The sequence below is a fragment of the Mesoplodon mirus genome (assembly GCF_964341445.2).
Source record: "Mesoplodon mirus genome assembly, chromosome: 8".
In the NCBI taxonomy this organism is placed as follows: domain Eukaryota; kingdom Metazoa; phylum Chordata; class Mammalia; order Artiodactyla; family Ziphiidae; genus Mesoplodon; species Mesoplodon mirus.
In genome coordinates this window covers 86,616,097-86,634,008 of record NC_138984.1, presented here as the reverse complement: position 1 = coordinate 86,634,008, position 17,912 = coordinate 86,616,097, and the positions used below count along the sequence as shown (strand labels likewise).

Genomic DNA, 17,912 nt, shown 5'->3' with positions numbered 1-17,912 from the left:
CCAACAGAATGCCGTGGAAGTGACAGTGTGCAAAGTCTAAGTTGACTCTGGTTCCAGCCAGTGGAAGAAGGGCAGGAAAGAGTCTCAACTCTGTCTTAAATGGCCCATCTTAGGAGTGGTACTCGTGACTCCCACTCTGTTCCACTCATAGCCTAGAATTGAATCACATCATTAACCTAAGTGCAAGGGTTTGGTGGAAATGGTGGTCTAGCTGTGTTCCCCAAAAGATCAGATTTGGGGAGACAGCACTTGTTCTATTCCACAATTTTCCATTACTAGTCCAAATGATGAAGTTTTATTCTGATTAAACACTAAATTGAGGCACAGAGAAGTTAAGTAATTTTCCCAAGGTCACACAGCTTGCAAATGGCCAAGCTAGGAATTGAGCCCAGAGCCTATACTTTTAACCACTCCAATATATTTCTAATACTATTTGATTCTCTGACAAATTACTTTGTAATCTGTTAACAATAACAACATTTCCTTTTATCTAAAAAAGGATGCAAGAAGCTGGACATAGCTATAGTCAGTTCCCTATGAATAACTTGCAGGGCTCCTCTTCATCCACCTCTACGGTTTCAGAGAGGTGTAGAAGCAGCCCGGGCATGCCACACAGGGAAACTACCTAAGGCTCAGCATAGAGGGACTCTGCCCAGGGGACTAAATGAGGATAGTGCAATGCTACATGAGTTAGGTAGTAAGTAGCCTGAGAGCCTTTCCTAAATTCAGTGCTGCAGGCAGCCCTGCACTCCCCACGTCCCAGCTCCTGACCTCTTCCTTTTAAGGCACATGGGCCCTGCACTGCGACTGGGAGGCCAACGCCCATATCCCCAGCTCTGGTCCGCTGGAGTTAGCAGGCCTTCTCTGCTCTCAGCCTGCCACCTGGAGAAAGCATCCTTACGCACTGGAGAAGAAAATGGGGCAACACCCTCGCCTTGGCCTTTTAGAACCTGCAGAGCCTAGGCCAGAGAATGCCCAGTTCTCCAGATAAACAGGGCAGCAGACAAGAAAACACGTGGTGGTATGTTCCCACACAATAATCCCAGGAGGAAGGTATTGGGTTTTTTGTTTGTTTGCTTGTTTTTGTTTTTGATTTAAGTAGAGTTGACTTACAATATTAATTTCAGGTGTACAACATAATGATTCAGTATTTTTATAGCTTATACTCCATATAAAGTTATCATAAAGTATTGGCTATATTCTCAGTGCTGTACATTACATGATTGTTTTTTGTTTGTTTGTTTTGTTTTTGCGGTAAGCGGGCCTCTCACTGTTGTGGCCTCTCCCATTGCGGAGCACAGGCTCCACACGCGCAGGCTCAGCAGCCATGGCTCACGGGCCCAGCCGCTCCGCAGCATGTGGGATCTTCCCAGACCGGGGCACGAACCCGTGTCCCCTGCATCGGCAGGCGGACTCTCAACCACTGCGCCACCAGGGAAGCCCCACTATATCATTGTTAACATTTATTTTATACATAGTAGTAGTTTGTACCTCTTAATCCTCTTCACCTACTTTGCCACTCCCTCCAGGAAGGTATTATTATTACCCGCATTCTACAGATGCAAAAACAACGAAGCACAGAAAAATTGTCTTTTTCTCAAGGTCACACAGTAAGAGCAGCGGTTCAACCCAGAAAAGTCTGGCTCCCGAGCCCAGGAGTCAGCACATCCATAGGAGGTGGCACAGCTCTTTAGTGTGTGATGAGGAAGGGTCGGGGGTGGAGAGAAGGGAATCCGTGTACCCAAAACGGTACTCTGAGTTTCAAACGGTTCCTTCCAAGTTCTTTTCCCGTTTGGTACTGGGGGGCGGGTTGCTTCAACCACTGAATAGACAATAAAGTGAAATGGACCTGACTAGAGTCTAAGACCTGTAAGGCACAAGGCGAAATTGGCTCTGAAAGTTCCAGAAGTATGCTATAACTGACAACCCAGCACCATGAGCCTCAGGGGGTGACCATCGAGTTTGGGCGTCCGCACAGGGCTTCACCTCCGCCCCTCTTATGGGAGGAGTTACCCTTCAACCTGACAGGCAGCAGTCAACCGTGGCTGGGCACGCAGAGGGCAGGAGGTTCCGGAATGAACACAGCTCTCCCCGCCCGCCCCGCAGGCACCTGAGCTCGCCCGACGCAAACGTTGCCTGCGGCGTCCGCCCATGCGGTGCCTAGGGCAAAGAGGCGGAGATTGTTTTCTTTCAGGTTCAAGAATAAACCTTGTTGAGACCCATTTGTTTGCACACCTCTTATCACCCCACGTGGGTGCAACTGAAAGTGCAAAATGAAGGTCCCAGTGTTCGGAGCTGGGGGGCGGGCGGGGGCGTAACTTACTCCATCAGCGTTCCTGGCCCGCCTGATCCGACACTGAGCTCTGAAGCTTTTAGCCGCGGAAAGAGAACGCGTCCCTCTCGCTCACTGAAGCTTGTCCGCCTTGCCTAGTCTCCGGCCTTGCGAGCCCCAGCTGGACACTGAGGCCCTGCGCAGCGCCTCAGAACCCGGGGGACCCTTCGCCCCAGTCTGGGCGCCCTGGCGGGTCAGGAAACCCCGCTTTTGCTCTCTTTCCTTCAACCACTGAAGAGGCAGTAAAGCGAAATGGGCCTGGTTCTGGGTCAGGAAGACCTAGAAGGTAGTCGGGGAAATTGGTCTGAAAGTTCTAGAAGCATGTTGAACTGACCACCCAGCGCCATGACTCACCCGCGGAAGGTTCGGGGCTGTGAACGCTGACCGTCGGCTCACTCTCGCCAAGCCCTTTTGGGCTCACTCGAGCAGGGAGCGGAGGTGCGGCAACTCAGCGGGGACAAAACACCTGCGCGGAGCTGCGGTTCGCGGGCGGAGCGGGAGGGGGCGCCCGCCTTCCCCGCGCCAAACAGTGACCCTCGAGTCTGTTCCGGGATGATCCCGGGTCGCGAGCCGTGCCCGCGCAGGCTAGTCTCCCGGAGAAGCCTCTCCTTCCAGTCCGCTCCTGGGGCCGCAGGGCCCCTTCCTAAGCCGTCCCTCTGCCTCGGAGCCCCTGGCCCGGGAGAGGTGGGTGTGCCGCGGCGATCTCCCGTGACCCCCAGGCCTGAAACCGGACCCCGGCAGCAGCGGCCTTGCCTCTGTGGCCTGGACCTGCGTTCGAGTCCTGACGCTGCTGCGTGTCCTGAAGCAAAAAAAAAAGAAAAAAAAATCAGTCTCTGTAAGCCTTGGTTTCCTCGATGTGGATAATTGTGAACCCACCACATAGGATGGTTCCCAGGGGTCAGTGCTTGTCAGAACTCCTGGACTTAAGGAAACTCTCAAGAAATAAAAGCTGGCCGTTACTACTGTATTAGTTGTCGCAATGTATCTGCTTTTTCCACGAGACTGTAAGGTACTGGAGAACAGGAACTCCCAGCACCTGGCACAGTACGTGGCATGGTAAGCGAGACTAGCTGCCTGGGACCCTCGACGGCAGAGTGCAGAGTGGGAACAGGGGGGCAGTCCAGCAGCAGCGCGTGTGACCCCGAGTGACGTAGGCGAGTGAGAATGAGCCTGTCCCGGCTGCGCACAAACGGCACTTCGGCGCCCACCCCGCCCCCCCTGCCGGCAGGGGTCATCCTCTTCCCCCACCCCCCCATCCCGGCACCCCTCGGCGTCCGCTTTCTGTGTAATGGAGGACGCCCAGTGGTCGGGCAGAGGCTGTGCGCAGAGCCAGGGGAAGCCCTAAATGCCTGACCCAGGCCAGTGGTGAAAGCAAGGCGCAGCAGACCTGTTCTCCAGAGCCGCTCGCTGTCTGCCAGAGGTTGGCAGCTGTTCGACCAAGGCTTACGGTAAGTACCCTGTGGTTTACACTATGGCAACAGAGAAAGGAGGGGTACCTAACTCAGAGGAAGTTGTTTCTGCCCTGGAGCCTCACTGTTCATGTGTACAATGGGAACTATGATTCTGTCCTTGCCTGCAAGGCTTGTCACGAGGCTCCCAAGGGAGGAGACAGATAAAGGGCTGTCGCGACAAGCTGGTGGGCATGGGATCCAAAACAGGAAGGTCTCAGCGACCGTACTGGAACATAGAAGACCAGAGCAGAGACACTGAGCCCCCTTCCTTCCCCCATCCTTCTCTAGAAAACTGAAAGCAGAAAAGGGGAAGGAGGGTGCCCTGAGGTGGAGGAGGAATTTTGGCTGCAAGGAGGCATGTCTATTACCCCAAACTCGGTCTGAGCCCCCCCTAAACTCCTCTCAAATCACTATGGAGAGGCATCCCCCTACTCTGAACTGTGGACAAGAGTGTCAGTTCTCTACAGTACTGTCTCCCTGACTTTAGACCAAAGTGAGGAAATCGTTTGGATATTGTGATCTGATAATTTAGGCAAACCCAGATTTGTGCCCAGATTATCAGAATTAACATCTCAGGTCTTTACTTGATTCTCCAAATGCAATTGTAAATTCTGCCTCTCTCTCCCTCTCTTTCTTTGCTCATTGCCTCCGGTCTTTTCTCCCACATACAAACAAGTCCCTTGTTTTGCAGTTAAAGGGGAACTGGGGTCATATTTCCTTCCAGGAAGATGCTATTTTCCAGATCTAGCTGACCTGGACTTCAGGCCATTAATGCAGGTTCTCACAGTTAATAAAATTAAACACATTTGCCACCATGAAAAAGTCTGGAGTACATGCTTGGGGTGGGAACAAAGGAGCAGAAAGACGGCAAGGTTATGGAAATTAGATCTTTTATATTTCGTTTTCAATAGGAAAACAAGTTTTTACCTTAGGTCAAAACAGCTACCACTGTGGTGACAGAAAGATTTGTAACTTGGTGTCAGGACACCAGAAAGCAATCTTGATTACATATCAAGAGGTTAAGTTTGAGACTGGGGCCCACAAAGCGGCAGGCTGAGCGCAATGCACTGATGAGGCAATGCGGCCTGTGGCGAGACCCACCTCCCGGAGCTTTCTAAACCAGCTCCCGCTTCTCCATCTAGGGGCCTTCTGTAACCAAGAGGAAGGCTGCAAACTAAATCCAGGCGGATTACGTTCCTCACTATTCCGCAGAGAGTGAGCTATGTGGATGCTGCAGTTTTAATTACACACTTGCTTTTTCTGAGGAAGAAAACCAAAGATATTTTTCAAAGTATTAACTTGTTTTCCATTAGGCAGTTGTTGTAACAAGTTCTTTCAGCGACGTGTTATGTCTTTAGAACGGGGTGCTTCAGATGGCGCGCACTAGCACAATTTTGTGGCTTTTAATTACTATTTTGTTCTTTTGGGGGGTTTCAGAGGCTGGCGCCTCGGCGTGATTAGACCGTCTACTGGGCCCACCGCAATCACGAACACTTCCACCAGGTGGCGCCACAAGGCAGGAACTGCGGACTCCGGTAAAGGCGAGTGTCCCTCAACTCCGGGCCACGGTTTCCAACCACCAGGAAACAGAGATATAAAGGAAGTCGCCACTTCAGATTCAAAAGAAGAAGAAATTGCAATGATAGGGCCAAACACCGCCCTAAAGTGAAAAAAACTGTAAAATAGGGTTAAGTGCATGAGATAAAACTTTTCTGTTTCTGTAAATTTAGCAAGATTTGTAGTATCGAGACAACACTCTCACCAAAGTATCATCCCATTTCCTTTTTCGTAAAAACATGGAATTTAAAGTTAGAACGAACTTTGAAGGCCATCTGGTCAGTCCAACCTAGAGAGGAAATCCCCGGGATCGTTTTTCGGTTGTCAATTAGCTATCAAATACACGTAATTACTCAGAGTCTCGGTGTGTCAGAAAAGTACAAGGGAAAATGCTTTCAAATATATCATTAGCAATACTACCTTTGAATTTATATAGCTTTTCTCTCAAGGAACAAGGAAAATAGTTTAAATATTATCGAATTAATTGTCCTAATATCCCTGTGGGTTGGTTAGGAAGCAGGTATTATTATTATACCACTATATCAAGGGACTCTGTCAAGTGCCGAGTGGCTGACAACAGTAAATGCCAGACCCTTCGAGGAAAAGCGGAGCTAGAACTGGCCGGGCTCTCCGCACCGCTTTATTTTGATTAATGTTTGAAAGCTGACCTCGGACGTGAAAGTATGAATCACTGGAATTGGTCGACACTTGTACACAGAATGGGTTGGGAGACCCCATTTCTTCTTCTCGGAGGCGAAATGACAGTCTCCGTCTTCACGCCTTCTGTCCTCCTGCCATCGGTCACCCTGATTCCCCGCCCCCCGCCTCCAGCCCCTCGCTTCGCAGCTCACATTCAGCAGCAGCCTGTCTGCACCCACGACCACAGCAGCCGCAGCGCCAGCCCTGTGATTTCCCCCCACACCCCCGCCCCGCGCCCGGCGTTCCTGAGCTCCAGAAGCCTTGTGGCTCGGCGCTTCTGATTGGCCGTTGCTAGGTGACGTCGCCTGAGCTCACGTGACGAGTGTTAAATGCCCACCCTGCGGGAGCCCGGCCCACAGACAATCGTAAAGCTGCTTGGGGCTGCTCACCTGCTCTCACCTCCTCCCGGAGCCCTGGCCAGGCCCCGCCACCCCTGCCCCCTCCACTGCCCGCCCCTCGCCCAAGCCCGCGCTGGGCAAGGAGCCGAGCGGCCCGAGAGGCGGAGAGAGGATGCGGCCGGAGGCCTCTGTCCCGAGCAGTGCACGGTGATCGCCTCCCCCGGAGGAGGAGTTGCCTAGACCATTGCCGCATTTCTTGTTTTCCTCCCCCCTCCCCCACTGTAATTACATTGGCTGCTGGAGGGGACAGGGAGAGACGGAGGAGGCGCCTCGCAACCCGCCTCGCGCCCGCCACCCCTGCTCTTTCCCGTCCCGGGCCAGGATGACTGGAGTCTTTGACAGTCTGGTGGCTGATATGCACTCGACCCAGATCACGGCCTCCAGCACGTACCACCAGCAACAGCAGCCCCCGACCGGCGGCGGCGCTGGCCCCGGCGGCAGCAACGGCAGCAGCCTCCACAAGCCTCAGGAGTCGCCCACACTCCCGGTGTCCACAGCTACCGACAGCAGCTACTACACCAACCAGCAACACCCGGCGGGCAGCGGCGGCGGCGGCGGCGCTGGGGGCTCGCCCTACGCGCACATGGGTTCCTACCAGTACCACGCCAGCGGCCTCAGCAACGTCCCTTATTCAGCCAAGAGCGGCTACGACCTGGGCTACACCGCCGCCTACACCTCCTACGCGCCCTACGGGACCAGTTCTTCCCCGGCCAACAACGAACCTGGTAAGCATAACTTTCGCGTCAAGGGTGCCAAGTCGGTCTAGTTCCTGGGATGGGTGGAATAAAAATGTTTGGGACGGGGATCCATCTGGAGCCCTGGCCTTTCACACTGATTGCTTCCCGCTCGCCTCGCGCCCTTTACCCTCCTCAACTTTCAATTGGCCGAGGGTCACCGGGTACGTCCCTCGGGTACCCGGGTACTCGGCTGGTGGAACCAGGTGGCCTCGGCGGCCGCCCCACAACAACCTCATTTCCCTACCACCTGCTGCTCCTTTCTCCCCCGGTTTGCGCCTGTCTTCCCCTTCCCTGGAGGGGCCGACTCCCGGGTTCGCTGGCGGCGCAGGTCCGCGCGTTGCAAAGTTGTGCCTGAGCGCCGCGCAGCGTCTCCAAGAACCCGCCTCCCGGCTTAGGCCAAGTTCCACGCTGCTCTCCCGGCAGGCGGGGAACTCCTGGGCTCCCGCGGTTGCGCGGTTCTCACGATTCCATTTCATTGCAGAGAAAGAGGACCTCGAGCCTGAAATCCGGATAGTAAACGGGAAGCCAAAGAAAGTCCGGAAACCCCGAACCATCTACTCCAGTTTCCAGCTGGCGGCTCTTCAGCGGCGTTTCCAAAAGACTCAGTACCTGGCACTGCCCGAGCGAGCTGAGCTGGCGGCGTCTCTGGGCCTCACCCAGACTCAGGTGAGGGCTCGCGGCCTGGGAGGCACGAGGAGGGCGCTGGCCTGGGATGGCCAGGAAGCAGGCAGGTTTAGGACTATGTTTTTTAAAGTATTTTTTATAGTACTTTTAAGGATTTCGAGGCCCGCGCCTTGGGCGGCCTAAACTTCCACGCCCGAAGCTGAAATCCCCCAGGGTGCCACCTCGTGTGAGAAAAGGATAGGACAGAGGTGGACAGAAATCCGGTAGCAAGTTGTCCTTCCGCGTACTACTGATTAAGCGGGTAAAACAAGTGGCCCTCCTGACTCCCTCCGCTGTCACCATCACCTAAGTGCACACACATCAGCTCTCTCGGGTTTTCTGAGAATACCTCCCATTGGAGCAGGAACCGACAGACCCTCTGGGGCCGCGGCACGTGATCGGCTTACCTGCCCAGGGTGTCCACCTCTTAACCAGCTGTCTTCCTAAGCTTCCTCCCCTCCTCTGCCCCAGGCCGAGGTTCCTCCATTAATGCTCAGGTCCCTTTTCCACAAAGGTCAAAATCTGGTTCCAGAACCGCCGATCCAAGTTCAAGAAAATGTGGAAGAGCGGTGAGATCCCTTCGGAGCAGCACCCGGGGGCCAGCGCCTCGCCACCTTGTGCTTCGCCGCCGGCCTCGGCGCCGACCTCCTGGGACTTCGGCGCGCCGCAGCGGATGGGGGGCGGCGGCGGCCCGGGCAGCGGCGGCAGCGGCGCGGGCAGCTCCGGCTCCAGCCCGAGCAGCGCCGCCTCGGCTTTCCTGGGCAACTACCCGTGGTACCACCAGGCCTCGGGCTCCGCTTCGCACCTGCAGGCCGCTGCGCCGCTGCTGCACCCGGCGCAGACCCCGCAGCCGCACCACCACCACCACCAGCACCACCACGGCGGCGGGGGCGCCCCGGTGAGCGCCGGGACGATTTTCTAACTCCCGGAGACTGCGCCAGAGACTGAGAGAGCAGAGACCAGTTATCCTTACTGCTCGTCCCCAGAGCCATAGGGTCCCTCCAGCTGGCCCGATGATGCCACCCGCCGCTCCCGGAGGTGGCGGCCCAGGATGGCCTACCCCAGGCCCTGCTACCCTCGCGGGGCCACCGCGCGGCCAGGGACTGGAAGGCGTCTTCTCGCGCCACGGGCTCCTCTCGGAGAAACCCGGCATCCGCGGGAGAAACCCTGCCAAGGCCGCCTTTCCGACCTGAGCCCCGCCTCAGACTTGCCTCCCCTCCCCTCCCCTCCCCTCCCCTCCCCGCCCCGCCCGGCGAGGCAGTCCGGCGCCTTTTTCGCCCCGGGCCGCGAGCAGAGTCCCGGAGAGGGACGCCTGCCCCGCCCGCGAGGCTGCCTGGGCCCTCTGAGGCTCCTTTCTCCTTGCCCGCCCCCAGGCTCAGCTCCTGTCCTCTGGGGTTATTGACCTCCCGGTCCTGCCGGCCTGCCCTCCCCCCCACCCCGACCCCTTGACCCCGGCGGCCCGCCGCTTTTTTTCTGCCCTGCTGTTTCCAGCCGTTGGAGCCCTCGTCCCTCCCCCGCCTTAGCTCTCCTCGCAGGAACGCTCCCTCAGCTCTCTCCTCATCCTTCACCAGTGGAGTTTTTTTATTTTTATTTTTTTAAAAGTTTAGGTGCCTTTGCGGATGACCTCATTTTGATGTTGGGGAAAAAATGATTTTTTTAATATGTGGACACTGCAAAAAATGTGTTTAAATTATCTTTTTTAAAACCTATTCAGGATTATTAGCCTGGACTTCGATACAGCGTTTGTAAATAAAGGTGTCTGTGCAGATTTTCCCACTGATTTATTTGTATAAAAATAAATACTCATCTTTTCAGACTTTTTTGTAAATCCCCACTTGTGAAAACTGCGGTTTAGCAGTGACCTCAGCAACCCCTCCGTTTTATTTTTCCCTTCGAAAAATGTTCTCAGTTTAACTAAGCTACTGATTTGGATTTGTTTTATCTTATCCTAAAGTCTTTGTTCTTGAAATGAAAGGTATTTTGGGGTTATTTATTATGAAAACAACATGCTCTTAATGTTGATTTTACAATATGAAGAGATTATTTAAATAAATTATTGTTTTCATTGGATGTGTGCGCTTTTTCCTTGGTGTCACGACCTGGAAGCTCGAGCCGCTGCCCAGGCAGGGAACTAGGTCAGACAAGAGTGACATTTACATCTATCGGAGGCTTCGACTTGCGGAGAGGTGCGGCGAGGCGAGGACCCGCACTCTCAGCGCAGGGCCGCAGCGAGAGTTCACGCTCTGCCCGCATCCGTGTTCCTGCGCGAGGTTCGCCAGCTCTCCGCGCGGTGAGTCACTCAGCGCCCGGTGGCTCCGGCCTCCGCCCGCCCGGCCCCTTCGGCGCCCTCGCCGCAGCCCCGTTCCTGGGAGGTCTCAGCCGCCCCCGCGCCCGAGGTGCTGGCAGGGCAGTACCTTCGAGCCGCCGCAGGGAACCTGCCGAAGCCCGGGTCTGACCCCTACTTTGGACCCTCCCCACTGTTTGCCCTGCAGCCCTTCTGGGACTGGTTGAGCTGAGAACTCAGTGAGTCACCCAGGCCCTCGCGAGACTCCGGAAAGCAGGGCGACCCCGGGCACACAGGGCTGCGCTAGCACACATGCAATCACATACTGACCCGCACAGTCACATCCATACTATCACTTACTGAATTACACTCACACTCCTACACAGAACACTGACAAAAATTCATGTACATTCGCACGGAGACCGACGCACAGTGCTGTGGATTCGGCGTTGTTAACACCTCACGATCTCGAAGGGGAAACGTCCATACATGATTCAGCTCTGCATTCCACCTTGGGTCCCATGTAACTAGCGCCCAGCTTTGGAAGTGACCCTAATTTCTGGCATTCCCTTCAAAGGCCAGGGGTAGGTGGGTAATGCAGTCCTGAACCAAAAGTCTTTTTCCTTGAAAGCGCTGGGGCCTACAATTGGAAACGTCTTGGCTTCAGTCACAAACTGTGTGACTTTAGGCTACCCACTTAACCTTTCTGTGCTGCAGTTTGAAGATCTGTAAGATGGAATCAATAATAACAGATATCTCAGAGCTGTGAGCCTTTAACAAGGGAATGACAGTGTGTGGCACCTGGTAAGCACTCAATAAATTTTGCTTAAGTAGCATAGAGTTTTATCCCAATGCCCCCAAATAGTGAGGACATTGGGATAAAATGCCCTGCAGTTATGAGGCCCAGAGTTACCCAGAGGCCTTTCCAAGTTCACCTTGTGTGGAAGAGCAGCATTCTAGGGCATTCTAGGGCTGGGAGAGCTCTGGCCCCTTCCTATACGAGAGGCTGAACCTTAGCCATCCCCTCTGAAGCGACCAGCGTATACTGGAGAGGAGGTTGGGGGCAAGCCAGAGACCCCAGTTTGCCATATGTCCTCTAGGATGGCTATTCAAGCCATCCTTTTTGTGTGTCCTCAAGTAATGTCTGCCAAAAAACAGACGTGGGGAACTTCCCTGGTGGTGCAGTGGTTAGGAATCCGCCTGCCAATGCAGGGGACATGGGTTCGATCCCTGGTCCGGGAAGATCCCACATGTCACGGAGCAACTAAGCGCGTGTGCCACAACTAATGAGCCCAAGTGCTGCAACTACTGGAGCTCATGCTCCGCAACGAGAAGCCACCGCAATGAGAAGCCCGCGCACTGCAACGAAGAGTAGCCCCCGCTACCCGCAACTAGAGAAAGCCCGCGTGCAGCAACGAAGACCCAAAGCAGCCAAAATTAAATAAATAAAATTTAAAAAAAAACAGACGTGGGACATTGGTGACTTTCTAAGCATCCCTGAGAGGAATCCTCACTTTTCTGGCCAGATTGTTTTGAGGCCTGCATTGAATCTAGTTTACAGCAGAGTATGGTCCACAGAGTTGGGGCTCTGGGTAAGGCAGGGAGGCCATTCAGTCAAGTGTCCGTTCGCATTCCTGCATTGTTTTCCCAGGCTAGGGAAGCCTGGGATGTAGCTCATTGACCCCATGATTCTGACTTCCCTAAGCAGTTGCTGCCTAGCAGACCCCCATTCCTGCCACCGCTCCCGCCCCAGCTCCAAATTTCGTGGTTTTCTTTGAGTGCCAGTAGCTGGTGCCAGCCTTCTTTCTGCGGTTGACTGTGCCCTCCCTTCCTCTGCGCGCACTCCCCTCCCCCTCCTGAAACCAGCGAGGAGAGACGGGGCAGTAAATTGGCTGGTGTCGAGGATCTGCAGCAGACAAGATGATTAAGAGGCCTACGCCGAAGCGCCCGGGGCAGGGAATGTCAGCCCAAGTTGGAATCACGCAACAGGCCTTGGCATGTGCGAGCCTGGGAGCCGGGAGGGCGGGCGGCCCCAGCTCTGGGGTGGGCCGAGGCCCCACAGACTCGCCGGAGTCACCGAACCTGGCACCCGGCGGCGGCGGGGTCGGGCCGGGCCACAGCGCGCCTTTTCCCGGGAAGCCCTTGAAGCAGAGAGCAGAAGGGTGCAGGGGCCAGAGGAAGGGGGCGTTTCCGCAGACAAGGAGAAGGGCAAAGAGAAGGGAAAGAAGGATGCACCTGGGTCCCAGAAGTAAGGGGGCGGGGAGGAGGAGGGGTGAGCGAGGGGAGAAACAAAGCCTGGCTGGGGGAGGAGGGGGCAGGCTCCAGCCCCGCCGGGGGCGACGCGTTGGCAAGTCCTTCTCAGTCTCGCGGCCCGCTGGGAGACGCGGAGCCCTGTGATCAGCCCGCCGCCGCCGCGCAGACAAGCTCCCCCCGCGCCCGACTGCACTCCCCAAAGCGCGAATGAAAAATGGAAATGGGAAGCAGCGATCTCGGCTCCCTGCACTGGGAAACCAGCCGCGCTCGGCACACACATAAATCTTCATTGTAATCCCCTTCCATTTGCTTGCGTGAAATATCAGGCCAGAGACAGGATATGACAAGAGCTGGGAAGCAGAGGGAGGGAAGACGAAGAGTGAGGGGTGCCCGGTTCTCTCCGCTCCACCCCCTGGCAGTGTTGCTCGGAACGCCGGCTGAGCACGGGCACTGAGGTCCAACTCCAGTTGCAGGCAGTCCTGGCGAGCCCGAGTGCCCTGCCCCTCTCAGTTCCCCCTCCCCCACCCTCCGTACCCCCACCCTCCGTACCCCCGCCCTGCGCGCCCTGCGCCGCGGGCCACCCCGCCCAGGGTGCTTCCCGGGTGTAGACACACACCCTCCCGCGGCCCCGAATTCCCGCCGCCCGCCCCGCCGCTCCCGGGCTGCGGGGGGAGGGGAGGGAGGCAGGAAAGAAAGGGAATGCATCCCGGGCCTAATCAGCGCGGCTGCAATGTGGGACCATTTAGGAGGCTTCCCCTCCGCCTTCTTTCAGGATTACTTGTGAAAATTGTGAATATCCGTCCTGTGTAAGGATTTCCGAGACTAGTGGAGAGAGTTTGGGGGAAGTATCAGGTTTGATGGGGGCGGAGAGCGGGCTGAAACACCGGAGCTTTGTTTACAAACAGTTCTTTGGTAGAAGGGAGGGGGGCGGAAAAGAGGGGTAAAAGGTCCCGTGAAGGAGAGTGATGTCAGGGAGCAGAAAGACCCCTTACCTTTCTAACAAAGATGTCCTCACTGACTGTAAAACCCAGGAGCAACTCCCGCACTCCCCAAAACACCTCCTCCCCCGTCCCCGTCCCAAGCACTTGCTCAAAAGTCACAAGCCGGGTCTTTTCCCGCTAGGGAACAGCGACCACCAGTCGCTTAAACCTGTTGGGGGTTAGAGACCTCTTTGAGAATGAAACTACAGATTCTCTCTTCCTCCTAAAATACTGGTTCCTTTGCATTTGACTTTGGGGTCCCCGCAAGCCGGTGGGTGGGACGCGATCCTGCAGTCTTGATTACGCGGGCCCCTGGCCGGGTCTGACTAGGCTCTCCGGAGATGGGCGGGCTCTCGCAGGGTCGTGATACCCAAAACCGCCCCAGGGAAGCCTCCCTCCGCATCTGGAATCTGCCCCCCAAGCCTAACCCGCTGCCCAGTCTCCCACCCCCCAAACTCAAAGGCGCGGGCGGATTCGGAGGCCCCCGCTACCCTCTGAGGCCCTCCTGCCGGGAGTTCCCCTCGCGGGGACGGGTTTGGCAGTGATTGCCCCATTACAAGACTTTACATTCCGCCCTGGGGCCTGGGGCCTGGGGCCGGGCGGGGCCGCGGGGAGGCTGTGTTTCACAAAAAGAGAGAGCAGGCAGGTCTTGGAGGAGCAGCCATTCCACCTCCACGTGAGAACACAAGCAGAGTCTCTAGATAGACCTTTCTTTCTCCGGCCGCCTCCGCTCCTCTCCGTCCTCCCGGTCGGGCCAGACCGCAAACACTGCAGTGTCTTAGCAGTTTGCGGGCTGCGCAGCGCTCCCAGGATTCTCCGGAGGCCCGTTTTGGGAATCCTCAGGGGTCCTGGTGCCACTGGCTGCGTCCCGGGTCCGGTCCCGCCAGCGCTAGGAGCTGGAGGGCGGAGGGCGGAGCCCGGGAAGGTGGAGAAAGGCTCCCTGCGGTGGGTCGGGACTGCGGGCCAGAAGATTAGAACTCCGAAGAAAGAGAAAAGGCGAATGAGAGGGAGGGACTGGACTTGGAGCGCGCCGGGGTAATCCCAGGGGGCCGACTCGGGCCCGCACAGAGCAAGCATGGCGGGCTTACCCCGCTCCCACTCCTGCCCTCCTTTTTGTGGCCCAGGAGGCTCAAATACCCTAGAGATGAAATCGTCGCTCACGGAACAATGGCGACTTCTGGCCCTGGAACCCGACCGAGTCCGGGCTGCTCCGAGCGGTGGCCGCACTTCCGTAGGCTTCTCCAGCCTGGAGCCGCAGCAAGCCCCCCCACCACCCCGCCCCGGGGCAGCCCCCGCCCCGCCCCATCCCTCTGCGGCCCTGGCCTTGGCTTCTTAAAGTCGCAGGCTGTCTCAGTGCCCGAGAGAAGCACCGCCCAAGTGGGGAATGGGTGTTTCTCGGGGGCGCTCTCTCTCTGCGGTGGAGATCAAAGAAACGCCTAGGAGTTCTCGGGGCGGGCCCCGAGGATCCTCAGATCCTTCCCTCCTCTTCCCAAAGCTTCCAAAAAAGCAGGTTGGTGTCCGCCGGCACTGGGCGGCACTCTGTCTAAGGGTGATGACCGCCTCACACCAACTCCTCAGCCAGCTACCCCCACACCCCACCTCCCGCCCCCTGGACTAGGCCTGCAGATTCCAGGGCCCTACTTGGCTGCACTTTGGAGGGGGTTTGCGAGAATACGGGAAAGGGGCCGAAGGAAGGAGGAGGGGAGAAGTGGAAAGAAAAAAAAATAGAAGAGGTGTTGGGAGGAGGAGGGGGGTCGGAATCCTGCTCAGGCACTTTCTTGCTTAGTTGCCGCATTTAGGGTCGGGGTCCTGGGCCTCTCAGGCATCCCAGCTGGGGCCAGCAGGCACGCGGGAAAAGGGATTCTCTTTTCCCGCGGGAGAACAGTGAAAAGTTGCTTTGGGTGGCCAATTTTCTCATTTGCCCCTATTAAAAGAAAAAGCCCAAGAAATTCAATTAAAGCCACCCTGGCCAAGGCGCTATTTGAGGCATGAATGTCTCCCCTAAAGCTGCAGCAATCATGTGGCATTAGACACTTCCGGAATCCTATAGCCAACCTGAAAAATCCCAGACCCCCTTTTTCCCTAATTTTTGCTCTGATCTGTAATTTTATCCACATTTGCACTAGTTTGAGCATTCTGGCTCTCCCATCTGAAAGCCTGCAATTACTATATAATTCTTCGCAATTTCAGATGTCCTAATATGGACTGTAATTTTTGCGCAAGACAATTTCCTGCTATTTCAAGCATCAACATTGTCAAAGTTGTATGTACATAATAAATGGGAATATCAATGCATAGTTTTTAGCATAACATCTTGACTCCTCGATAATTATATCCGTTCGGAGCCTACGCAGAATTAGCCTGAATTGCATGGTAACTGCTGCTGCTTTAAAATTTTTAAAAATTACTCATAATTTTCCCAAAGATTACCAAGATCTCGAGTGCACAATGTCATCAGCGTAATGAAGAGTAAACATTTATGCTAATAATCTGCAATTTTTTTCATCAGCTATAAAGACAGAGGCTATATAGCCGAAATTTTCAGTCCTATTCTGCAAGCGCAGCGCTGCAAAAAGCCTGCGGCGCTCGGAGGCGTCTGGTCCTGGAGACCTCTTTCCACTCTTTACCTCAGGATAGGAGGATGGGGCTGGGGGATACTTTTTGGTTTTCTGGTTTTGTTTTGCTCTGGTTTGGTCGGTTTTGTATTTCCTATTTTTCCTTTTTTTTTTCTTTTTTTCCTTTTTTTTTTCTTTTTTGCCTTTTCTTTCCTGTCATTCTCCCAGCCAAAAGCCGCCTTCGACCCTTTTGATTTGATGTAGCAAAGATTGTGTCCAGATTATCTGAAATTGACACTGAAGAAGGTAAGGGTGGAAACCGGTTTCATTTTTCAGAGGGTTGGAAGGCTGCGCTGCGCCCGCCGCAGCGGCTCCCGCTCCGGGAATAGGAGGGTGGGGGGAGTGATTATGTATGCACCAGCTAATTCTTCCATCAAAACTTCTTGTCAGCGATGTCAGGATTATTTTTTTTTGCTTTTTATAAAAACACTTGATGTTTCAGGAAGTGTTAATCCCTGAAGGTTGAGGGATGAGGGAGGGGGTAGGAAAGGAGTGGGGGGTGTGTGACAGTTTCTTGAACCTGGGGAAGGCACCCTTTAGAGCCGTTTGCCAGTCTACACTGAATTGGGGTTTGTTGTAGAGCTGGGACGCAAGGAGGGTTTCTTTGAGTCATGGGAGGGAGAGACCCTTACCCTCTCTATTGCATTTGATAGAGATTTCTATGGCCATGAGGGATGAGAAGCAGAAAAGTCCGCTTTAGCCTTTGATTTCGGAGTGTTTAACCCAGGCGGTGGGATGACAAAAGCTAGAGATTTTTGAAATCGGTTTTTTAAAGATACAGAATGAAAGACATGAGTAGCAGGATAAAAATATATAGCTAGGGGCCTGGATTGCTTCTTTCCTCCCACTTTTTCTTGGGATCGAGTTTCGCAGGTTTTGTATCCAGCACCCAGACCTACCTTTCTTCTGGTGACAGAAATTGACAATTTCTTCAAGAGGAGAGATTTAGTTAATTTCTACATCAAATGACTCTAAGAGTAAATTCATACTTCCGTGCATGTAGATGCGGGGGATTCTAAAACTTTTTGTGGCTCTTTAAACAGAATAGGCAAATCTGGAGAGCCATCTGACCTAGCCCAGTGCAGATCTCAAAAAGAAAGAAATAAAAATAAAACATAATAATCAACGAAGGAACGTTGTGAATTATAAACATGTTTCCAATGTTGTATTTTAAAATATTGCCTAGATTTAGGAGTTTGATTTTTCTACAATTAGACCACTACTAGCAGGGCCACTCAGTCCCCAGCTTAGGAAACCCAAGACCAGTGAGGAGGGGGCTGGGGATTGTTGCTTCTGTCTCTCCACCCCCACCCCTACCCCTTTTAGAGCGAGTGTGTGAGAGAAGATATTAAAGAGGTATCTGTTGTTTGGCAATTTTGCTAAGTCTGTCTTCATTACTTCGACGCAGTGCATTTGCTAATTTGGAGGCCCGGCCATTGACAAGCTTGCTTCATACACCTGCAAGCAATTTGCCGGCTCCGGTACCGGAGAATTGCAGAGATGGCAGCTCGCACCTATTTGATTTTTTTTTTTCTTTTCTCAATGCACAGCAAATTTGGCTTTCAGTGCGTTATCTCTTTTGTTAATGCAAAAAGATTCCCTGGGCGAAAAAATTGCTCATAATTACCAGAGAGATGGGGAAACTGCATTAGAATAAATAAACCTGAAATTACTGTAATTATGTTGTGTTTGATGGGCCCGGCTTGTAATCAAGAAGAGAATACAGTGAAATGATGCTGACCCTCTTGGGTTTGCAGCTGTACGCGCACTTTGGGGTCTTTTTTTGCAGAAAAGAGTCATTTTGATAATCATTAAGCTGTGTGTAACCTATTTCAGAAGTGTTTTAAAATGAGGTTCACATTTTTTGAACAAGGGGAAAAAAATCCCAAAATTGCATTTTGCCATTACAGACTCATACATAAGGAAAGGTTGTGTTTTCTAAG

General features: G+C 54.2%; 2 protein-coding genes across 7 annotated transcripts in view; one reads left to right on the top strand and one right to left on the bottom strand.

The window, feature by feature from the left end:
* The window catches only part of LOC309809153 (uncharacterized protein), a 123,497-nt gene extending 108,744 nt beyond the window's left edge, over positions 1-14,753 (bottom strand). For 4 of the 6 annotated variants that reach the window (XR_014294819.1, XR_014294820.1, XR_014294822.1 and 1 more), the window contains exons 1-2: positions 14,516-14,753; positions 2,687-3,131 (exon numbers count right to left, since the gene is read on the bottom strand). Coding sequence is in view for 1 of the 6 variants with exons in the window: in XM_082630002.1 (XP_082486128.1) it covers positions 2,725-3,131; positions 14,516-14,660 (552 nt within the window). In the remaining 5 variants the exon portion in view is untranslated. Of the gene's footprint in view, positions 1-2,607; positions 3,132-14,491 lie in introns of those variants that run through there. The other 2 variants (XR_014294821.1, XM_082630002.1) reach the window with 2 other exon arrangements.
* DLX2 (distal-less homeobox 2) lies at positions 6,291-9,804 on the top strand. The gene is made up of 3 exons (XM_082630001.1): positions 6,291-7,162; positions 7,656-7,840; positions 8,352-9,804. Exons 1-3 carry the CDS (start codon positions 6,760-6,762, stop codon positions 8,757-8,759), a joined length of 996 nt encoding a protein of 331 aa, XP_082486127.1. The 5' UTR covers positions 6,291-6,759; the 3' UTR covers positions 8,760-9,804.
* Positions 14,754-17,912: the final 3,159 nt, after the last annotated feature.

What these genes read in the sequence shown, in the direction of transcription:
- DLX2 (XM_082630001.1), top strand. Translation starts at nt 6,760, where the DNA reads ATGACTGGAGTCTTTGACAGTCTGGTGGCTGATATGCACTCGACCCAG. An exon ending in CCCGGCCAACAACGAACCTG is followed by an intron (nt 7,163 to 7,655) that starts GTAAGCATAACT and finishes ATTTCATTGCAG; the next exon opens with AGAAAGAGGACCTCGAGCCT. An exon ending in TGGGCCTCACCCAGACTCAG is followed by an intron (nt 7,841 to 8,351) that starts GTGAGGGCTCGC and finishes TTTTCCACAAAG; the next exon opens with GTCAAAATCTGGTTCCAGAA.